A 16,395-nucleotide genomic window follows, 5' to 3' on the forward strand; every position below is an offset into this window, starting at 1 on the left:
TGACTTTCTGACAAGGAAGCAAAGGGAAGCTGTAAGAACAGTCAAGCAAGTACATCATTTCAGGCACCCAGAGCAGCCAGCAGAGAGGTAAGTCACTGTGGGGCTGGAGACACCCCAGCCAATGACTCCTACTTTGAGCCGGGATAAGCTGCTCTTCCGCTGCAAGAAGTGGCTGAGGCTGTGTCAGACCTACTCCCAGCAACCTCCCCCAGCTGCAGGAAGCTCAGCATCCTCCCCTGCTTCCGGCCCCCCATCACTCCTCAGCTGTGGGGAGAGGGATCTCTGTACAGGGAGCGACTCCCCCATCCATCCAACCAGCATGCATTTGGATCTCCCATACCCAGACACCCCTGCCAAGCCTCACCCAGTACATCCAGAATCCTCCTACCCCTCCATACCCGAACCCCACCTCACTGAACCTCAACCCCTGCATCTGGAACCCGCCTTCACCCAGACCCCCTGCCTCCGGACCACCACCCCTGCACCCAGACCACCACCCACTGAGCTCCCTGCACTCAAATCCCCACCCTGATGCCCCACCCCCGACACCACCCTGAGCCCCTACATCCAGACTCCCATGCCACTGATCCCCAACTAGCTGCACCCAGACCTGCACCACACCAAGCTCCACTCCCCCAGCCTCCTCCCCTTCCCCCGCTTAGACCCATACACCCAGACCCCTCTACTGAGCCCCAACCACCTTCACCTAGAAGCCCCTGCAGTATCCCATTGCCCTTGCACCCAGAACCCCTCCCAACAACAAGCCTCTGTACATCCAGATCCCCACCAGTACGCCCCCACTGAGGTGCCTGCACTCAGACTGTCCCAAACAGAATCCTCTCACCCCACACCTGGATCACCCCACATTGAGCCCCTCCACACTTGGATCTTGCCTGGTTGACTCTGCCTACCGAGGCCTGTCCTTACCCATACGCAAAGTATGCAGCTGCATAGGGCACCAGGAAATTTGGTGCCCCAAATTTCCTGGTGCCCTGCACAGCTACGTGCTGCTCCAGCCCTGGCCCCACTCCCCTGAGCTCTGCAGCATGGCTGGGCCTGCACTCACCGGCAGTAGGAAGTGCAGACCCAGACCCAGCCGCGCCGCCAGTGAGTGCTGGGGGGTGGTTCCCCCTTGCCTCCCAAGCCAGACCCACCTTCCACCCCCACAGAGGCCTGGGGTCCACCCCGCAGAGGCCTGGGAACAGCCCCCCTGCTCCTTCTCAGCTGAGGTCTGGGCCTCCCCACACACACATCCTGCAGGGGTGCTGCGCAGGGCCCCAGAATAGCTAGGGAAGGCCCTGTGCCTACCCCACACCTGGTGTGCCTGGCGCAGAGAGGCAGGGCCCCAGGGTGTTTCCAGAGCAGGCCCAGACCTTGTGCTGTGTCACAGTTGGGTGCAGCCTCACCACTGAGTCTGTGTCCCAGGGGCAGGGAGGCTGCAGGGTAATCTCCCACCTTTGTGCAGCCAGTGGCCTGTGCTCCCCACTGCCATGCTGAAGCCTCTGCATTTATTTATTGACAAATGAAACGTGAAGAATTTTGCAGAATTTTAAAATATTGTGTGCAGAATATTTGTTTGTTTTTTGGCACAGAATGCCCTCAGGAGTATGTAGTGTAGTGGTTCTCAAAGTCGATCAGCCACTTGTTCAGGGAAAGCCCCTGGTGGGCCAGGTCAGTTTACCTGCCACATCTGCAGGTTTAACCGATCATGGCTCCCACTGGCCGCGGTTCGCTGCTCCAGGCCAACGGAGGCTGTGGGAAGGGCGGCCAGCACACCCCTCGGCCTACGCCGCTTCCCGCAGCCCTCATTGGCCTAGAGCAGTGAACCGCGACCAGTGGGAGCCACGATTGGCTGAGCCTGCGGACGCGGCAGGCAAATAAGCTGGCCTGGCCTGCCAGAGACTTTTCCTGAACAAGCGGCGGACTGGCTTTGAGAACCACTGATGTAGCGTATACATCTTTATAGAAGTTTGTTACACAAAGGAAGCAGAGAAATTTCCACCCCCTTGAAGATAAAAAACAAAAAAAAGAGTGACTCCCCAATCAGGTGTAGAAAATCTATGGCTACGACAGTATTCAGTGTGAATGTCCTCTTAGATACAATGACATGTTACTCTCGTGCATGGCATGAAAAAAAAGTATGATTGTTTCTTTAAAAAAAATAAAACCTTGGCACTATATCCTGCAGCATTCTAACGGAAAATTGATTTTCAGTTTTCCATTCCTGATACACCTGGTTACATTTTACCTCTACTTTCGCATTAGCTGTATTTACTTGGTTATCAATAATACACCCTTCAAATTAGTCTAGCTGGGGTGGTGGGCAGCGTAACTAGCCCAGAGAGGACATGATAGGAGAGAGGGGCTGCAGCACAGTCCTGGGGTAGGAGGAACTTGGGGCAAACTTTGTAGCAAAGTGGTATAGCTCTACACAGAGAGGCCACAAGGAAGTGGAGGAGTGGGACAGCGACCAAAAGCCCCACACGGACAGGCTTCGGGAAAGTGGAGGAATGGGGCAGCAACCAGGGCTGTCCTTAAGCACACACAGCATATGCAGCTGCGTAGGGCACCCAAAAATTTGGGGCATCATTCCCCTCCCTGGCCACAGCTGGACTCCTCTCATCTCCAGCCCCTTCCCTGTGCTGGGCAGGTGGGCATCTCCCCAACCCCAACCTCTCCCTCACATGCTCCTCAGCCAGATGGCCAAGGGCTCCAGCCCCCAGGAGACCAGAGCAGGCGCAGTGACCAGGCCCACTGCTGCCTGGTACCCTGCCTGCCTGCTCAGTCTCTGGTGGGGGCCAGGCCCGGTCCAGGGCGGGACACGAGGACCAAAACTTCCAGTGGGGGGGGGGACTTAAAGTGACAGTGCACTGTCTCTCACAATTCCCTAACACACACACACACACACACACACACACACACAGTCTCTCACACCCACATACACTCTGCCCCTCACGAGTCAGTCCCCCAGTACAGATTGTCACACACTCCTCAGCACAGTCACACACACACATACGTACACACTCTGTCACGTGCACAAACACACACTTGTATTATTGTTGTTATTACTGCTTGGCACTTCCTGTCAGAACGCTCGTGGTGAGCCAGGAGTGGCTAGGGGCTGCAGGAGGGCTGTGGGGCAGCCCCCGTGTGACAGCAGGAAGCCTGCCTTGAGCCACTGCCTGCGCAGGAAGCTCGGTGTGAGTCAGCAATGGGGCGGAGGGTTCTGGGGGTCCACGGGCGGGGGCTGTGCCCCTGCGACACATGGGTCAGCAGGGCTGGCTGGGGACAGCCTTCAATGGCGCATTGGGGCACCAATATAATAATACTGCGCAGGGCCCCATAAATCCTAAGGACGGCCCCAGTGGGGTCCAACAGCCCCACACAGGGAGGCCAGGAGAAGTGAAAGGTGGTGGGGGCAGGGGGGAAGAAGGGGGCAAGCAGCCCCACACAGGGAGGCCGGGGGAAGTGAAAGGCGAGGGGAGGGGGAGGGGAGGAGGGTGGCAAGCAGCCCCACACAGGGAGGCCGGGGGAAGTGAAAGGCGGAGGGGCGGGGGAGGGTGGCAAGCAGCCCCACACAGGGAGGCCGGGGGAAGTGAAAGGCGGCGGGGCGGGGGGGGGGGGAGGGCGGCAAGCAGCCCCACACAGGGAGGCCGGGGGAAGTGAAAGGCGGCGGGGCGGGGCGGGGGGGGGGGAGGGTGGCAAGCAGCCCCACACAGGGAGGCCGGGGGAAGTGAAAGGCGGGGGGAGGGGAGGGGGCAAGCAGCCCCACACAGGGAGGCCGGGGGAAGTGAAAGGCGGGGGGAGGGGAGGGGGCAAGCAGCCCCACACAGGGAGGCCGGGGGAAATGAAAGGCGGCGGGGGGGGGGCGGTAGCAAGCAGCCCCACACAGGGAGGCCGGGGGAAGTGAAAGGCGGCGGGGGGGGGGAGGGTGGCAAGCAGCCCCACACAGGGAGGCCGGGGGAAGTGAAAGGCGGCAGAGGGGGGAGGGTGGCAAGCAGCCCCACACAGGGAGGCCGGGGGAAGTGAAAGGCGGCGGGGGGGGGGGAGGGTGGCAAGCAGCCCCACACAGGGAGGCCGGGGGAAATGAGAGGCGGCGGGGGGGGGGGGGGCGGTAGCAAGCAGCCCCACACAGGGAGGCCGGGGGGGAAGTGAAAGGCGGCGGGGGGGGGAGGGTGGCAAGCAGCCCCACACAGGGAGGCCGGGGGAAGTGAAAGGCGGGGGGAGGGGAGGGTGGCAAGCAGCCCCACACAGGGAAGCCGGGGGAAGTGAAAGGCGGCGGGGGGGAGGGTAGCAAGCAGCCCCACACAGGGAGGCCGGGGGGGAAGTGAAAGGCGGCGGGGGGGGGGGAGGGTGGCAAGCAGCCCCGCACAGGGAGGCCTGGGGAAGTGAAAGGCGGGGGGAGGGGAGGGGGCAAGCAGCCCCACACAGGGAGGCCGGGGGGGAAGTGAAAGGCGGCGGGGGGGGGGGAGGGTGGCAAGCAGCCCCGCACAGGGAGGCCTGGGGAAGTGAAAGGCGGGGGGAAGGGAGGGGGCAAGCAGCCCCACACAGGGAGGCCGGGGGAAGTGAAAGGCGGCGGGGGGGGGGAGGGTGGCAAGCAGCCCCACACAGGGAGGCCGGGGGGGAAGTGAAAGGCGAGGGGGGGAGGGTGGCAAGCAGCCCCACACAGGGAGGCCGGGGGAAATGAGAGGCGGCGGGGGGGGGGGAGGGTGGCAAGCAGCCCCACACAGGGAGGCCGGGGGGGGAAGTGAAAGGCGGGGGGGGGGGAGGGTGGCAAGCAGCCCCACACAGGGAAACCACCGGAAGCGGCGGGGGCGCGGAGGAGGGATTTGGGGTGTGAGGATGAACAGCTCCGCACTGAAGAGGGGGACGCACAGGGGGGTGAGGAATGATTCCGGGGTGGGAGCGGGAGCGGAAGGGAAAAGCCGCGGCTCAGAGCCGGGGGAGGGGAGGGTGACAGGGTCTCCGGGACGACAGGAGCCGCGCGGGGTGGGGGAGGGCAGCGGCGCCGCCGGGCAGGCGGGGCGGGGCGGGGCAGGCGGCGCCAGGCGCGCGCTGGAGGGAAGGGGGACGCGCGGGGCCGGCGGCACCTCTCGCGCTCTCACCCTTGTGGCAGTGGGACAGGAAGTAGGCCCGGGCCCGCAGGTTCTCCCGGTCGAAGCGGTCTATGGACAGCCACGGATACTCCCGCATCCGGCCGCCGAAGCTGCTCATGGCGCAGGCGTGTTCTCCTGCTCGGTCTCCGTCCGTCCACCATCTCCCCTCCCCCGTTGGCTGCGGTCCGAACCAATCACAGAGCCGCCTTTGCAACCCGTCCGCCTACGTGAAGGGCAGGGGCGGGGCCTTTTCTTAAAGGGCCAGTAACAGAAACGACTCGAGTTTTTCTACTCCGGCTTTTGCTGTGAGGTTTGGAGCTACTGCTCCGTTCGTGTGAACCTGAGCACTGAAGGGCCCCGCTGCCCTGCAGCATGGGGAGAAGGGCATGCTCGTGTACTCCAGGCCTGCTCACTCCTGAGCCCAATGATTTATCAATAAGGAAGTTAGGTAATTAATAACTGATACTATTAGCATCTACAGGGAGGCCGGGGGAAGTGAAAGGCGGGGACGGGGAGGGTGGCAAGCAGCCCCACACAGGGAAACATCATTAATAAAAACAATGTTTTTCTTTACCTATGAAAGCTTTATGCCCAAATAAATATGTTAGTCTTCAAGGTGCCACCAGACTCCTTGTTGTTTTTGTGGATACACACTAACACGGCTACCGCCTGATACTTTACATCATAAATAATGATTCTTGGTAGCTGAATAATATTGAGTATGAATAATTACTGCATTAGGACTTCATTCCCTGCCTTAGTACAGTGTTTGTTGGTTTGTAAATGGCTATCATGAATAATTATGATTAGTCCATTAGGAATTGGTTGTGAGTAGTTACTTATAATTCACAATTACTGAATTAATTATAAATTGTATTAGTAATTGTTTTGCTCCAACAATATCCATTAATATTTATTGTTATGACAGTCGTTTATTTTGTAGGTGGGGGCAAACTATTGAATTCTCAAAAGTGCTGTACATTGTTTTTAATACTTTGGCCCAGACCAACTCCTAGGCTCCTAAATACCTTTGAGGATCTGGGCTTTTGTCTCTGTTCACAGCATGTTGAGTGCCCTGTTCAAAGTCCGGGGGGAAATGTAATTATTGCCAAGCAGTAATCTTTTAGCTATTTATGCTGATGTCACCACCAGGGTGGTAGATCTCATTTTATATCCGTTAGGGGGAGATTAATGCGGGGGATGGGAAGTCAGTCTTTTCCCAACTCTGCCTTTGGCTCATTGTGTAACTTTGGTCAAGTCACTTACTCTCATTTTCAAAAGTGACCGGCACAACTTTTGCCTGCCCAATTCAAGACCTAAATCTCAGCAACGCAACACTTCAGAGCGGAACTGCCCCCTTTGAAAATGGTTATAATCTCTCTTCCTCCGGCTCCGCCGCTGAAAAGGCAAGTAACGGGTGTGTATTTACAGTGCTTTGGGACGCACACGTGCAAGCTCTGTGCAGAAGCCTGATCTTCCGATTTCAGCTCCTAGCAAAGCCCCGGCTGCTTGCGCTGGGAGCACGCTGGGGATGGTCCCCAGCCGCCTGAGCTGTGTAATAACACGCCGGTCTGACAGCACCTGCTCAGCTGCACCCGTTACAGACAGTCCTTACTCCGCTTCCGAACCACGACGCAGCTCGTGGCCCGGGCCCCGCTCCCGGGGTTCGCTGCCGGTTGGCCCCGGCTCCGCCAGGGTCTCCAGGAAGGCGTCCCTCGGCCTGGCTCGAGCGCCGGCGGTTGCTAGGCACCCGCACAACCGCCGCCGTAAGACCCGAAGAGGCGGCGCCCGTCCCGAGGGAGGGAGCGGCCCGGCGAGAGCGTTGGTGAGTGGCCGCGCGGCGCCCCCTATCCCGACCCTCACGGCAGGTGGCGCCCGCCCAGCCCGGGGAACCCTGAGGGGAGCAGGGTGCTGCTGAACGCCCCCTCCCTGGCTCAGGGGAGCAGCTTGGGGTTCCTTTAAAAAGCCCCAGCTCCTGGAGTCCTGGGATGAGAGGGGGGTTTTCCTTAAAGCCACAGCTCCTGGAGGCCTGGGATTAAGGGGAGATTTTCCCTTAAAGTTTCAGTTCCTGTGGTTATGGGTTTAGGGGAGAGTCTCCTTTTTCATTTAAAAATATAATTTTGGGGGCTGGTGGTTTCTAAGAAAAGCTTTAAAACATGATCCACGTGTCCCTCCTAGCAGCTCGGGCTGCAGAAGGCAAATGATAAGAAAACAATCAGAATTCTTTAAAATCTTGGGATTTTTAAGCAACTCTCATGATTTGGGTGGGGCCTGACTCATGGATTTTGCATGTTTGGGGTTGGCAAGGCTGCGAGGGTTGGTAGGGACAAGGGTTGTTATGCGGGGGGGAGGGTACGAGAAGGAATTGCACTGTATTTTTGTTGCCTTGTATTTTTGTCGTTGTTAGTCTATATCTCTTTGTCCATCTTTTCTTTTAGACTGTAAGCTCTTCAGGGCAGGGCTCATAAGAACCGCCTTAGTGGGTCAGATCGATAAGGCCCATCTAGCCCATTGTCCTGTCACCGATAGTGGCCACTATCAGAGCTTCAGGGGAAGTGTATCAAATATGGCAGTTTTGGAGAGATCCACCCTTGCCTTCCCTTCATGACTTCTGGCAGTCACAGGTGTAAGGTCACCCTGAGTATGAGGTTGTATGTCTGAGCATCTTGGCTAATAGCCATCATTTTCTGTGTGTGTACAATGACCAATACAATAGGGCTTCAACCCTATTTGGGACCTTTAGGCACTACCAGAATTCATATAATTCAGTGGTCCCCAACCTTTTTCATCTGGTGAGCTCCAGATGATGAGCCCTGGAGGACCGTGGCGGTGGACGAGCATCTGCCAAAATTCTGCCAAGTGGCAACGTCAATAGGCATCACCGCCGAAACGCCGCCAACAAGCAGTGTCCTCCAGAGGCGTCGCCGTCAAAGTGCCGCTGAAAATTGGCAGCATTTTGGCAGCGACGCCTCTGGATGATGCAGCTTGTCAGCTGCATTTCAGTGGATGCTTGTCCGCCGGCCAATACGTGGGCGCACTTAGACGCCCTGGCGGGCGCCATGGCACCTGCTGGCACTGCGTTTGGGACCCCTGATATAATTAATAATGGAGTCAAACACAATGTGGGGTCCTATCCTGGGTAGATTATGTCTTGTCTCTCTCTCACCCCTTGGCAACTCCTTTGCCAGTAGAGCCCCACTGAATTGAAATGGTCTGACTTGTCTGCTGATACTTCTACTTATCACTGCCTGACTCCTACTTTGGATATTACTGCCATAAATATGTTCAAACATAAAACAAACTTACAAGATTCATAGGATAGGTAGGCTGGTTTCCAAACTGTGCTGACTTTTAGGCACAGATCTGTGCCACAGTAGACTTGCCCTTTTCTTTTCCTTTCTGAATTTTAAGGAAATATATGAGACAGCAGGGGCGGAAATAGGGGAAGAGGTGTGGTTACATAACAGTCTTGGTGAAAGTGGGAACCGTCAGAACATTTTTAAAACACAAGACATCGGGAGTAGTAATCTGCTTCAAGTTGTGCACGCACCTATTCTAGGATGTTTGTGTTCGACTACTATACATAACCCAAGAAGATACAGGATTCCACCACTTACAGAATTTATTCATTAATGTCTCTGTAATGGCAATCACCGTAGAGTATTTCCCAGTACCACATAGTGGGATGTGAAATTGCGCGATTTCCTTCTAAATTAGAAGAGTAATGCGAATGGTAACTCTGTGGTGTCTGTTGGCAAATTGAGCTTTTTGACTGATCACTCTGGGCTGTCTCAACTGCACATCAGTGTAAATGATTTACCTATTAAACTTAGATAAAAGGTTTGACGTACCAGCTTGAAAATGGTAAGGTTTGTTTTTTACTTGCATGCACCTACTTGGCACTTTGGCCCAGAGCCTCAAAGGTATTTAGGCGCCAAACTTCCATTGTCTGGGCCTTTATGTGTATGTTTTGCCTGTGTTTTCACAGGAGCTTTTATGGAAAGTTTGCTTGAATTAATAGATAGTCAGAAGGTGCCATGTATGTCCGTTGCATTGGACAAGTGCATTTGCTAGATGAGCCTGGTATATAATTCAGCAGACAAATGGTTAATCCTAGTGACATGTAAGTGGTCATAACAGATCTTTAGTGTTAATACCTCATTAAGATCTAATCCTATACTGTACTTCATTTGCTAGCATTGCTTCAGTATGTCTGTCTCCAAGCTCAGTTGGTCAGCAGTGTAACAGTTCTATATTATACCTTACAATTTATACATCTTTCTTCCAGAAGGATTCCAAAGCGCTTATTAATTCACACTGGGTCATGTTTCCCTTTGTAATAAAAACGTGCAATAAGGAGAAATAGCTCAAAGACTCAGCTGAGCAGGTTAGTTTGTATTGTGGTATCCCACAGTGTGAGGAGAAAAAACTCTTTGTAATTATTGACAATTGGCATTTAAAGAGAGCTAATAATTGTGGAGTGCTGATCTACCATGTATATGGCAGCATCTTTAGAAAAGGGCCATGGTATCTGTATATAGTAACTCCTCACTTAATGTTGTAGTTATGTTCCTGAAAAATGCAACTTTAAGTGAAACGATGTTAAACAGATCCAATTTTCCCATAAGACGGTGTTTCTCAAACTGGAGTCACCGCTTATGTAGGGAAAGCCCTGAGTGCGCCGGGCCACTTTGTTTACCTGCCCCGTCCACAGGTCCGGCCGATTGCGGCTGCCACTGGCCGCGGTTCATCACTGCAGGCCAATGGGGGCTGCTGGAAGCAGCGGCCAGTAAGTCCTTCGGCCCACGCCACTTCCGGCAGCTCCCATTGGCCTGTAAATGGAGGGGGTTAGGTTCAAAGGAGATCTTTTCGGGGCAGACAAAAGGCATTATATACTGTACAGTACTGTATTGTGGTGCGGAGGTGCCCCGTCTTACCCCTGGGGCTCAGGGCTGGGGGTTCAGGGTCTGGGAGTTAGGGTGCGGGAGGGCACTCAGGTTGCGGGTGTGGGAGGAGTCTCAGGGCTAGGGCAGGCAGGAGGTGCAGAGCATTTACCTGGGGCCGCTCCTGTTTGGTGCAGGGGGTGTGCAGATGGCTCTGCACAGCACGGCACCGCCCCCATGGCCACGATTCTGGGAGATGCCCCTTCCCCGCAGGGCCACCCAGAACGCAGGGGCTTTAGGGGCTGCAAGGCCCTGGGCTAAGGGAGCCCCGGGGCCCTGGCCTGCAGCTCTAAAGCCCCTTTCAGAATGTGGCCCTGCAAGCACGGGCCTGAGGACTCAGGAGGAGCAGGGGCAGCTGCGCAGACAGTGGTTGGAGAGAAGCAGCGCTTTCCCCTTCAAAGCGCTGCTTCTCTTCGGCCGTCTTTGAAGGGGAAAGCACCACTTCTTTCCAGCCACTGGCTGTGTGGCTGCTCCCACTCGCTCCTCCATGAGCCGGAGGACTCAGGAGGAGCAGGGACAGCTGCACAGCCAGTGGCTGGAGAGAAGCGGCGCTTTCCCCTTCAAAGCGCCGCTTCTTTCCAGCCGCTGGCTGTGTGGCTGCCCTTGCTCCTCCTGGGTCCTCTGGCCCATGCTTAGAGGGCCACATTCCGAAACGGGCTTTAGAGATGCAGGCCCTAAAGCTCCTGCATTCTAGGTGGCCCTGCCTGCTGGGGGGTAAGGGGAGCCAGCTTCCCCGCTGATTCCCTCCTTCCCTCCCAGAAAGTCCTAAGCACCACCTAACAGCTGTTTGGTGGTGGGGGAAGTGCTGGGAGGGAGGAGGTGGAGAAGAGGAACTTGTGCAATGCTCCGTTGTAAAGTCATCCAAACAACATTGTAAGGGAGCATTGCACAACTTTAAACGAGTATGTTCCCTAATGGAGCAGGGATGTAACTTTGAAACAACGTTAAGCAGGAGGACATTAAGTGAGGAGTTACTGTACTTATGTACGGATCTTCACGAAACCTCATGCAAACTGAGATTATGCCCCTTTTCCTTGTTTGCTGATGGCCTTTCTGTGCAAAGAATCCACTGTAAAATACAAATGCGGTTTTCAGCCACTCCCAAACAACTGCTGCCATGCAAGCAATAACTCCTATTGTCTCTTCTGTAGTTGTTTGAGGAGACTGACTTCTGAATTGAACCACATACTGAATAAGGAGTTTCAGTTGTGTATAGGATTTTGAGGCAGGTTTTGTAGTCAATTGCTACTCTTTTCAGCCTATAAGCCATGGGAGCACATGACCCAACAGAATTTTTATCCTCATCAGCATCAAGTCTAGAAACTTTCTTAAATGAAGACAGGTTCTTGGAAATACAGCAAACTCTTCCTAATTATGCAGATGCAGCTTGGTGACACGAAGTTATTGTGAGAAGAATTTGGCCCATTGACCAGTGATATCCAGCAGATGTTGTAGCATCTGATGTATTTTTCTTCCTGCATAAATGAAAAGTGCTCTCTATTAGCAAAATAAGATTGCGACCATTGGTGCCTGGAGGGACCACACTGAGATTACTCAATCAGGGCAAACTGCAAAGAATGGGACAGATGATAACCAAAACTGGTGGTTATTCTAATAATTAGATTCACCAAGCCAGCAACAAAACATCTTCTACAATACCTTACTGGTTACCCAGAAGCCAAAAATACAGTTCCCTTAAAGCAATCCAGACTTGGGCTCTCACACAGACAGCCAAGCAAATATGAGGAAAATCTTGTTCAATATATATAAAGTTCTACTAATCCCAAGGGATCGGACACGTTACCCATCAGGTCAATGAATATTTCAGATCTTACCCAAAACATGCTTACAGCCAATTATTATTAACTAAACAATTTATTTTAAAAAGAAAGAGTATTGTGGTTAAAAGATTTTATACATACAGATATGAATAAAGTTCTTAGGTCAGTTTCACAGTAGAGATGGTGAGCTGCTGAGTTGCAAAAAGTTCTTTTCAGAATCGGTTCATCAGGTTATAGTCCAAATAGCACTTCATGTATAGAGTTTGTTCAAATTCTCCCATGAGAATTAGCAGGGTAATCCAGACTAGAGCTGGAGACCTCAGTCTTGTGACTCAAACTTCCCCAGACGAAGCTTAAGCAGATCTGAAATAACAGGATCAGAGCCCTAGAGTTCTTTTATAGATCTCTGGCAGGTTATTGATAGCCTCTTGACAACAGGTATTCCTTGGGTGAAGCACTGTGGTTCTCCTGTTTCCTATGTATACACAGGTAATTAGTTACATTAATCAGCATAAGGTAATTATCCATTAAAACATACAGTTTACTACAGACTTCAAAGAAAAATATTGGCAATGATATTATTACACCCAAGTTTCATCTAAATGTTAATATTCCCTCTGAATCATTGATCTTTGAATCAGTAAAATATAGTAACAGACAGGAACCTTCTGGTTACATTGTTAACATCTAACAAGCTGTAGGGAAACAGACAAATAAGAACAGTATCTTCTAATTCTCTAACAATACAAGTCTACATTTCAGAGCTCTATATACCATGGCTTTGTTAGCTATTTATAAGGAATGGCCTTAATTACCATTTATATACTTTTCTAATATGTCTTTAAAGGTTGAATTTGGATCATTTAGCTTGCTAGTCGCTTAACCCTTTCTGGCTCAATGTCACAAAGAAATACTCAAAAAATTAATACAATAAAATTAAGAGGTGAACTAGAAGAGAAAACTGATTCCTGTTACATATTGAAATTGGTCTAGATTTGGAAACTTAGGTCAAATTCATCACTTGAGCAGCTCTGTTGACTTCAGTGGCGTTAGCTCTGGGATCAGTTCAGCCATGGAATTCCAAAGAGCACTGTCATCAGTAATTTGAGCATGCTCTGGAAAATGGCATTATAATAGTTTACACATCTGGAAACTGAAATACAGGTGATATGGATTTACTCCAAAGAACATCATGTATTCAGTGTGATTCTGGACATTTTTAACTTGCTAGTTTTTACTTTGGGGTTTTGAGGTGGTGGGTTTTTTTGTTTGTTTTTGACTAACTATAACTTGTTTACTATGTTTAACAATTTTGTTCTACCCGTTTTTATGTAGAACTTCAACAATATGGCTTGCGCCAGTTTTTATATGTATCATTTTTAAAACCTAGTTTCAGCAAAATATCTGGTGGAGTTCCTGGAGCCATGGCTAGCGCTGACATCAAACCAAAATCTATAAGTCGTGCCAAAAAATGGTCAGATGAGATAGAGAATCTATACAGATTTCAGCAAGCTGGATACAGGGATGAAATTGAATATAAACAAGTGAAGCAAGTTGATATGGTAAGATTATAACTATGCAGGGGCTATGTATTATAATTCTCTATTCCCTATTAAATAGTGAAATAAAAATGGAGGCACACAGTATATTCCCTTTCATTTGCTTTTGTTTTTAATCAAATTCAATTTTAGATCTTTAGGTAGTTTTAGAAGTGCAGAATAACTGATTTTCAAATACATTTATTTTACTTGACACTGAAACTCTGGCAAGCCTGCAGTGTGCTACCTCTTTATCAGTTACATGTTTAAACATTTCAGAGCTTTTATTACATAATGGAGATTTTTTTTCATTAAAAAAGAATGCTGGTGAAAAATATGGCATGGGCAGCTCATGGGCAGCTTCCACACACTACTCTGCCAATGGGCACACCCCCTGACACTCCCTTTTTAAGGACGAGAAGGTGTTCAATATCCATGGCTCAATCGGGCATCCCTGAAATTAGTGGCAGGTTTACCATTGATTTGTGTGGGAGCTGGATTAAACTCCTTGTACATGCAGTACTTGGCCTTTCTGCTGAAAACGTCAACAGTCGAGAAAGTTGAGCCAGGTGTGGTGGAGGTGGTTTAATGCAGATACTGCTCTACTAAGAACATCAAGAACTCTATCTTGTACCCATTGAAAATGTCATTGTGTATGATCTAAGCTACTGGTTAGTCACCAGATGTCATACAGCTATGAATCTGCTCTGGATTCAAACTAACAAACCGATAGATGATAGGCTCTATATTTCATTATTAATCTCCTAAATCATGCAGTTCCTCAAAATCCCTTTTAAAAATCTGTTCAGCTCTACTATGTAATTATTTTGAAACATACAGTTTTCATCAAAGAAAACTTTTGGTACTACTGATGTCTTGTTGCTACCATCCATTATTTAAAAATCAACTGTTTGAAGTATTTTCAAAATACCACTAACAGATTAAACTATATTAGTGTCCAATCTCTAACCAAATTTCATGTTTTAATTCAGGATAATATGCACACTCAAGCCTTTGAAATTGGTAAGCTACCGCTTTTTACGTACTTAAATTATTGTAACCATGCAAAGTGGTCTTTGAAAAATGACTGCTGAACTAAATTTTTTTTAAATGCATGGCTGAATTATAACCTACTGAAAAATAGAGGTGTAAAGGAAGATGCAGTTCGTTCTTTTGTATTGGGCTCAGATACTGTGGTGAAGAGTGTAGTATAAGTGCTTACACAGATGTCTATGTAGATCTTTTAATGAGAATGGTCGGATCCTCTAGTTAATAAATTGTAGAAGATAAAAGTCAAGACTGTTACAGGGTAAAAGCCACAAAATAAACTGTGATCCCATTGGCAGAGAGACACTCCCAACAAAATAATTTCCAATTTAAAAACTACGTGGAGCTCTGTTTATGTCAAACTTCAGTGAAATTAGCGTCAGTTATATTGTAACTGATCACATTTTAAAATATGGCTCATTTTTGCTGTATCATGGAGCCTACAAGATATGAGTGGAGATACAAGGAATATTATGGTACTTCCCTTTAGAGAAGTAATCCAAAGAGCCAGCAGATCTGTACATTTAAGTATTAGGCTGAGTAATAAAACCGCTATTTATGAGATAGAATTCAAATGCAATCTGGTTTGATATCCCTACTGACATCCATACCTGCTGATCAGAAGTGAGAAATTAATATTTAGGATTCAAGACAATAGGAAATACTGCAGGTGCTTACCTAATTCCATGGAAGTTTCCAGAAGCTTTTTAAGTAAAAGGATTGAATGTCTGCATTTTTTTACAATGTAATAAATATCTTGTAAAGTACTGAATTGAAGGCTATGGGTGATGGTGCTCAGCACCTTGTAGGATTGGGTCCATTGATACTAACTTTCCTGATTTTACTTATGGCTCATTTGTTTCTTTGAAAATAATGACAAAACTAATGATGTGTCTATTTTTTATGGTTAGAAAGGTGCTGAAGAACCTTTTACTTGCACATAATTCTTCCATAAAAAGTGGAATCTTTCAGTCATTTGGATTTTTGAATGACTGACTCTTATTTATACAGTAAAAGGAAGGCATCTATTGGCTAATCAAAGGGAGTCATAGACCTTAGAGAGGAAAAGACCTGTTAACGCCAGTACTCTCCATTGCACCAGACAATGGTTTTTCCTGTTCTCTACACCATATTTTCTAACAGCTTTGTCCAGTCCAGTTTTAGATGACTCAAGTGCTACGGCTTCCATCACATCCCTTTTGGATCATTCTTGCTCTCTTCTGACATAGTGAAGTGTTGCTGGTTTGTTTATGCATTTTTATACCATACAGAACTTTGACTAGAAACTAGTTTCTGATGTTTTATGTTTTTTAATCTTTATTAGAGTTAAGCGATTTAATCATAAAGACTCCAATCAGCTACAAACCAATTTATTCACCAAACTACAATCCATATAAAGATATCTCATCTCCTGTGATGTGTTCTACATGGATGTTTCCTCTCAGTGGCAGCCTGTTCAGAAGATGTGTATATTCTTTTCATTCTGTTTGCAGGTGGATCGTTGGCCAGAAACAGGATTTGTGAAGAAACTTCAGAGAAGGGACAATACTTTCTATTATTACAACAAGCAAAGAGAATGTGAAGACAAAGAAGTCCATAAAGTGAAAGTTTATGTGTATTAATTTTGTTAATCCCAACTACACTGTTTTGTTTTTGTTTGTTGTAAGTATGTTGCTTTAATCTATTTGATGTTTATAAAATGTAAGGAATTAAACAAGGTTTCTGAACTAATTTGTCCTGGTTTTAAATAGAGCTGAACATTTTTTGAGGGAGGAGTAATAATGTATGTTCAGCACTAGATTTTCACAGAGCTTTTGATGAGGTTGAGGTCCATATATTTAGAAGTGCTAATTATTATTTAGCGCATTACATCTTTAATGTATTCTACTGACAGTAGCTAACTAATTCTAACCACAATCTTGGGAGATAGGTAAATGTTGTTATTATCATCAGTTTACAGATGGGAAAAAGGAGGCAAACAGTTAAGTGA

At 49.3% G+C, this 16,395-nt stretch overlaps 2 protein-coding genes across 8 annotated transcripts in view; one reads left to right on the forward strand and one right to left on the reverse strand.

Annotated features, from left to right (window-relative positions):
* Positions 1-5,276, reverse strand: part of DCLRE1C (DNA cross-link repair 1C) — a 33,709-nt gene extending 28,433 nt beyond the window's left edge. Inside the window, exon 1 of one of the 4 annotated variants that reach the window (XM_050936881.1) lies at positions 5,106-5,276. In XM_050936881.1, coding sequence (XP_050792838.1) covers positions 5,106-5,257 — 152 coding nt within the window. In that variant the 5' untranslated portion in view covers positions 5,258-5,276. The remainder of the gene's footprint in view (positions 1-5,105) is intronic. The other 3 variants (XM_050936882.1, XM_050936880.1, XM_050936883.1) reach the window with 3 other exon arrangements.
* A 10-nt stretch (positions 5,277-5,286) lies between these two features.
* On the forward strand, positions 5,287-16,132 carry MEIG1 (meiosis/spermiogenesis associated 1). Of its 4 annotated transcripts, XM_050937043.1 has the most exons (4): positions 6,736-6,921; positions 13,211-13,382; positions 14,351-14,381; positions 15,899-16,132. In XM_050937043.1, exons 2-4 carry the CDS (start codon positions 13,245-13,247, stop codon positions 15,985-15,987), a joined length of 258 nt encoding a protein of 85 aa, XP_050793000.1. In that variant the 5' UTR covers positions 6,736-6,921; positions 13,211-13,244; the 3' UTR covers positions 15,988-16,132. The 4 variants fall into 4 exon arrangements, with proteins under 4 accessions (XP_050792998.1, XP_050793000.1, XP_050792997.1 ...); XM_050937041.1 differs by lacking the exons at positions 6,736-6,921; positions 14,351-14,381 and adding an exon at positions 5,287-5,544; XM_050937040.1 differs by lacking the exon at positions 14,351-14,381.
* Positions 16,133-16,395: the final 263 nt, after the last annotated feature.

Source organism: Gopherus flavomarginatus, chromosome 1 (genome assembly GCF_025201925.1).
Source record: "Gopherus flavomarginatus isolate rGopFla2 chromosome 1, rGopFla2.mat.asm, whole genome shotgun sequence".
In the NCBI taxonomy this organism is placed as follows: Eukaryota; Metazoa; Chordata; order Testudines; family Testudinidae; genus Gopherus; species Gopherus flavomarginatus.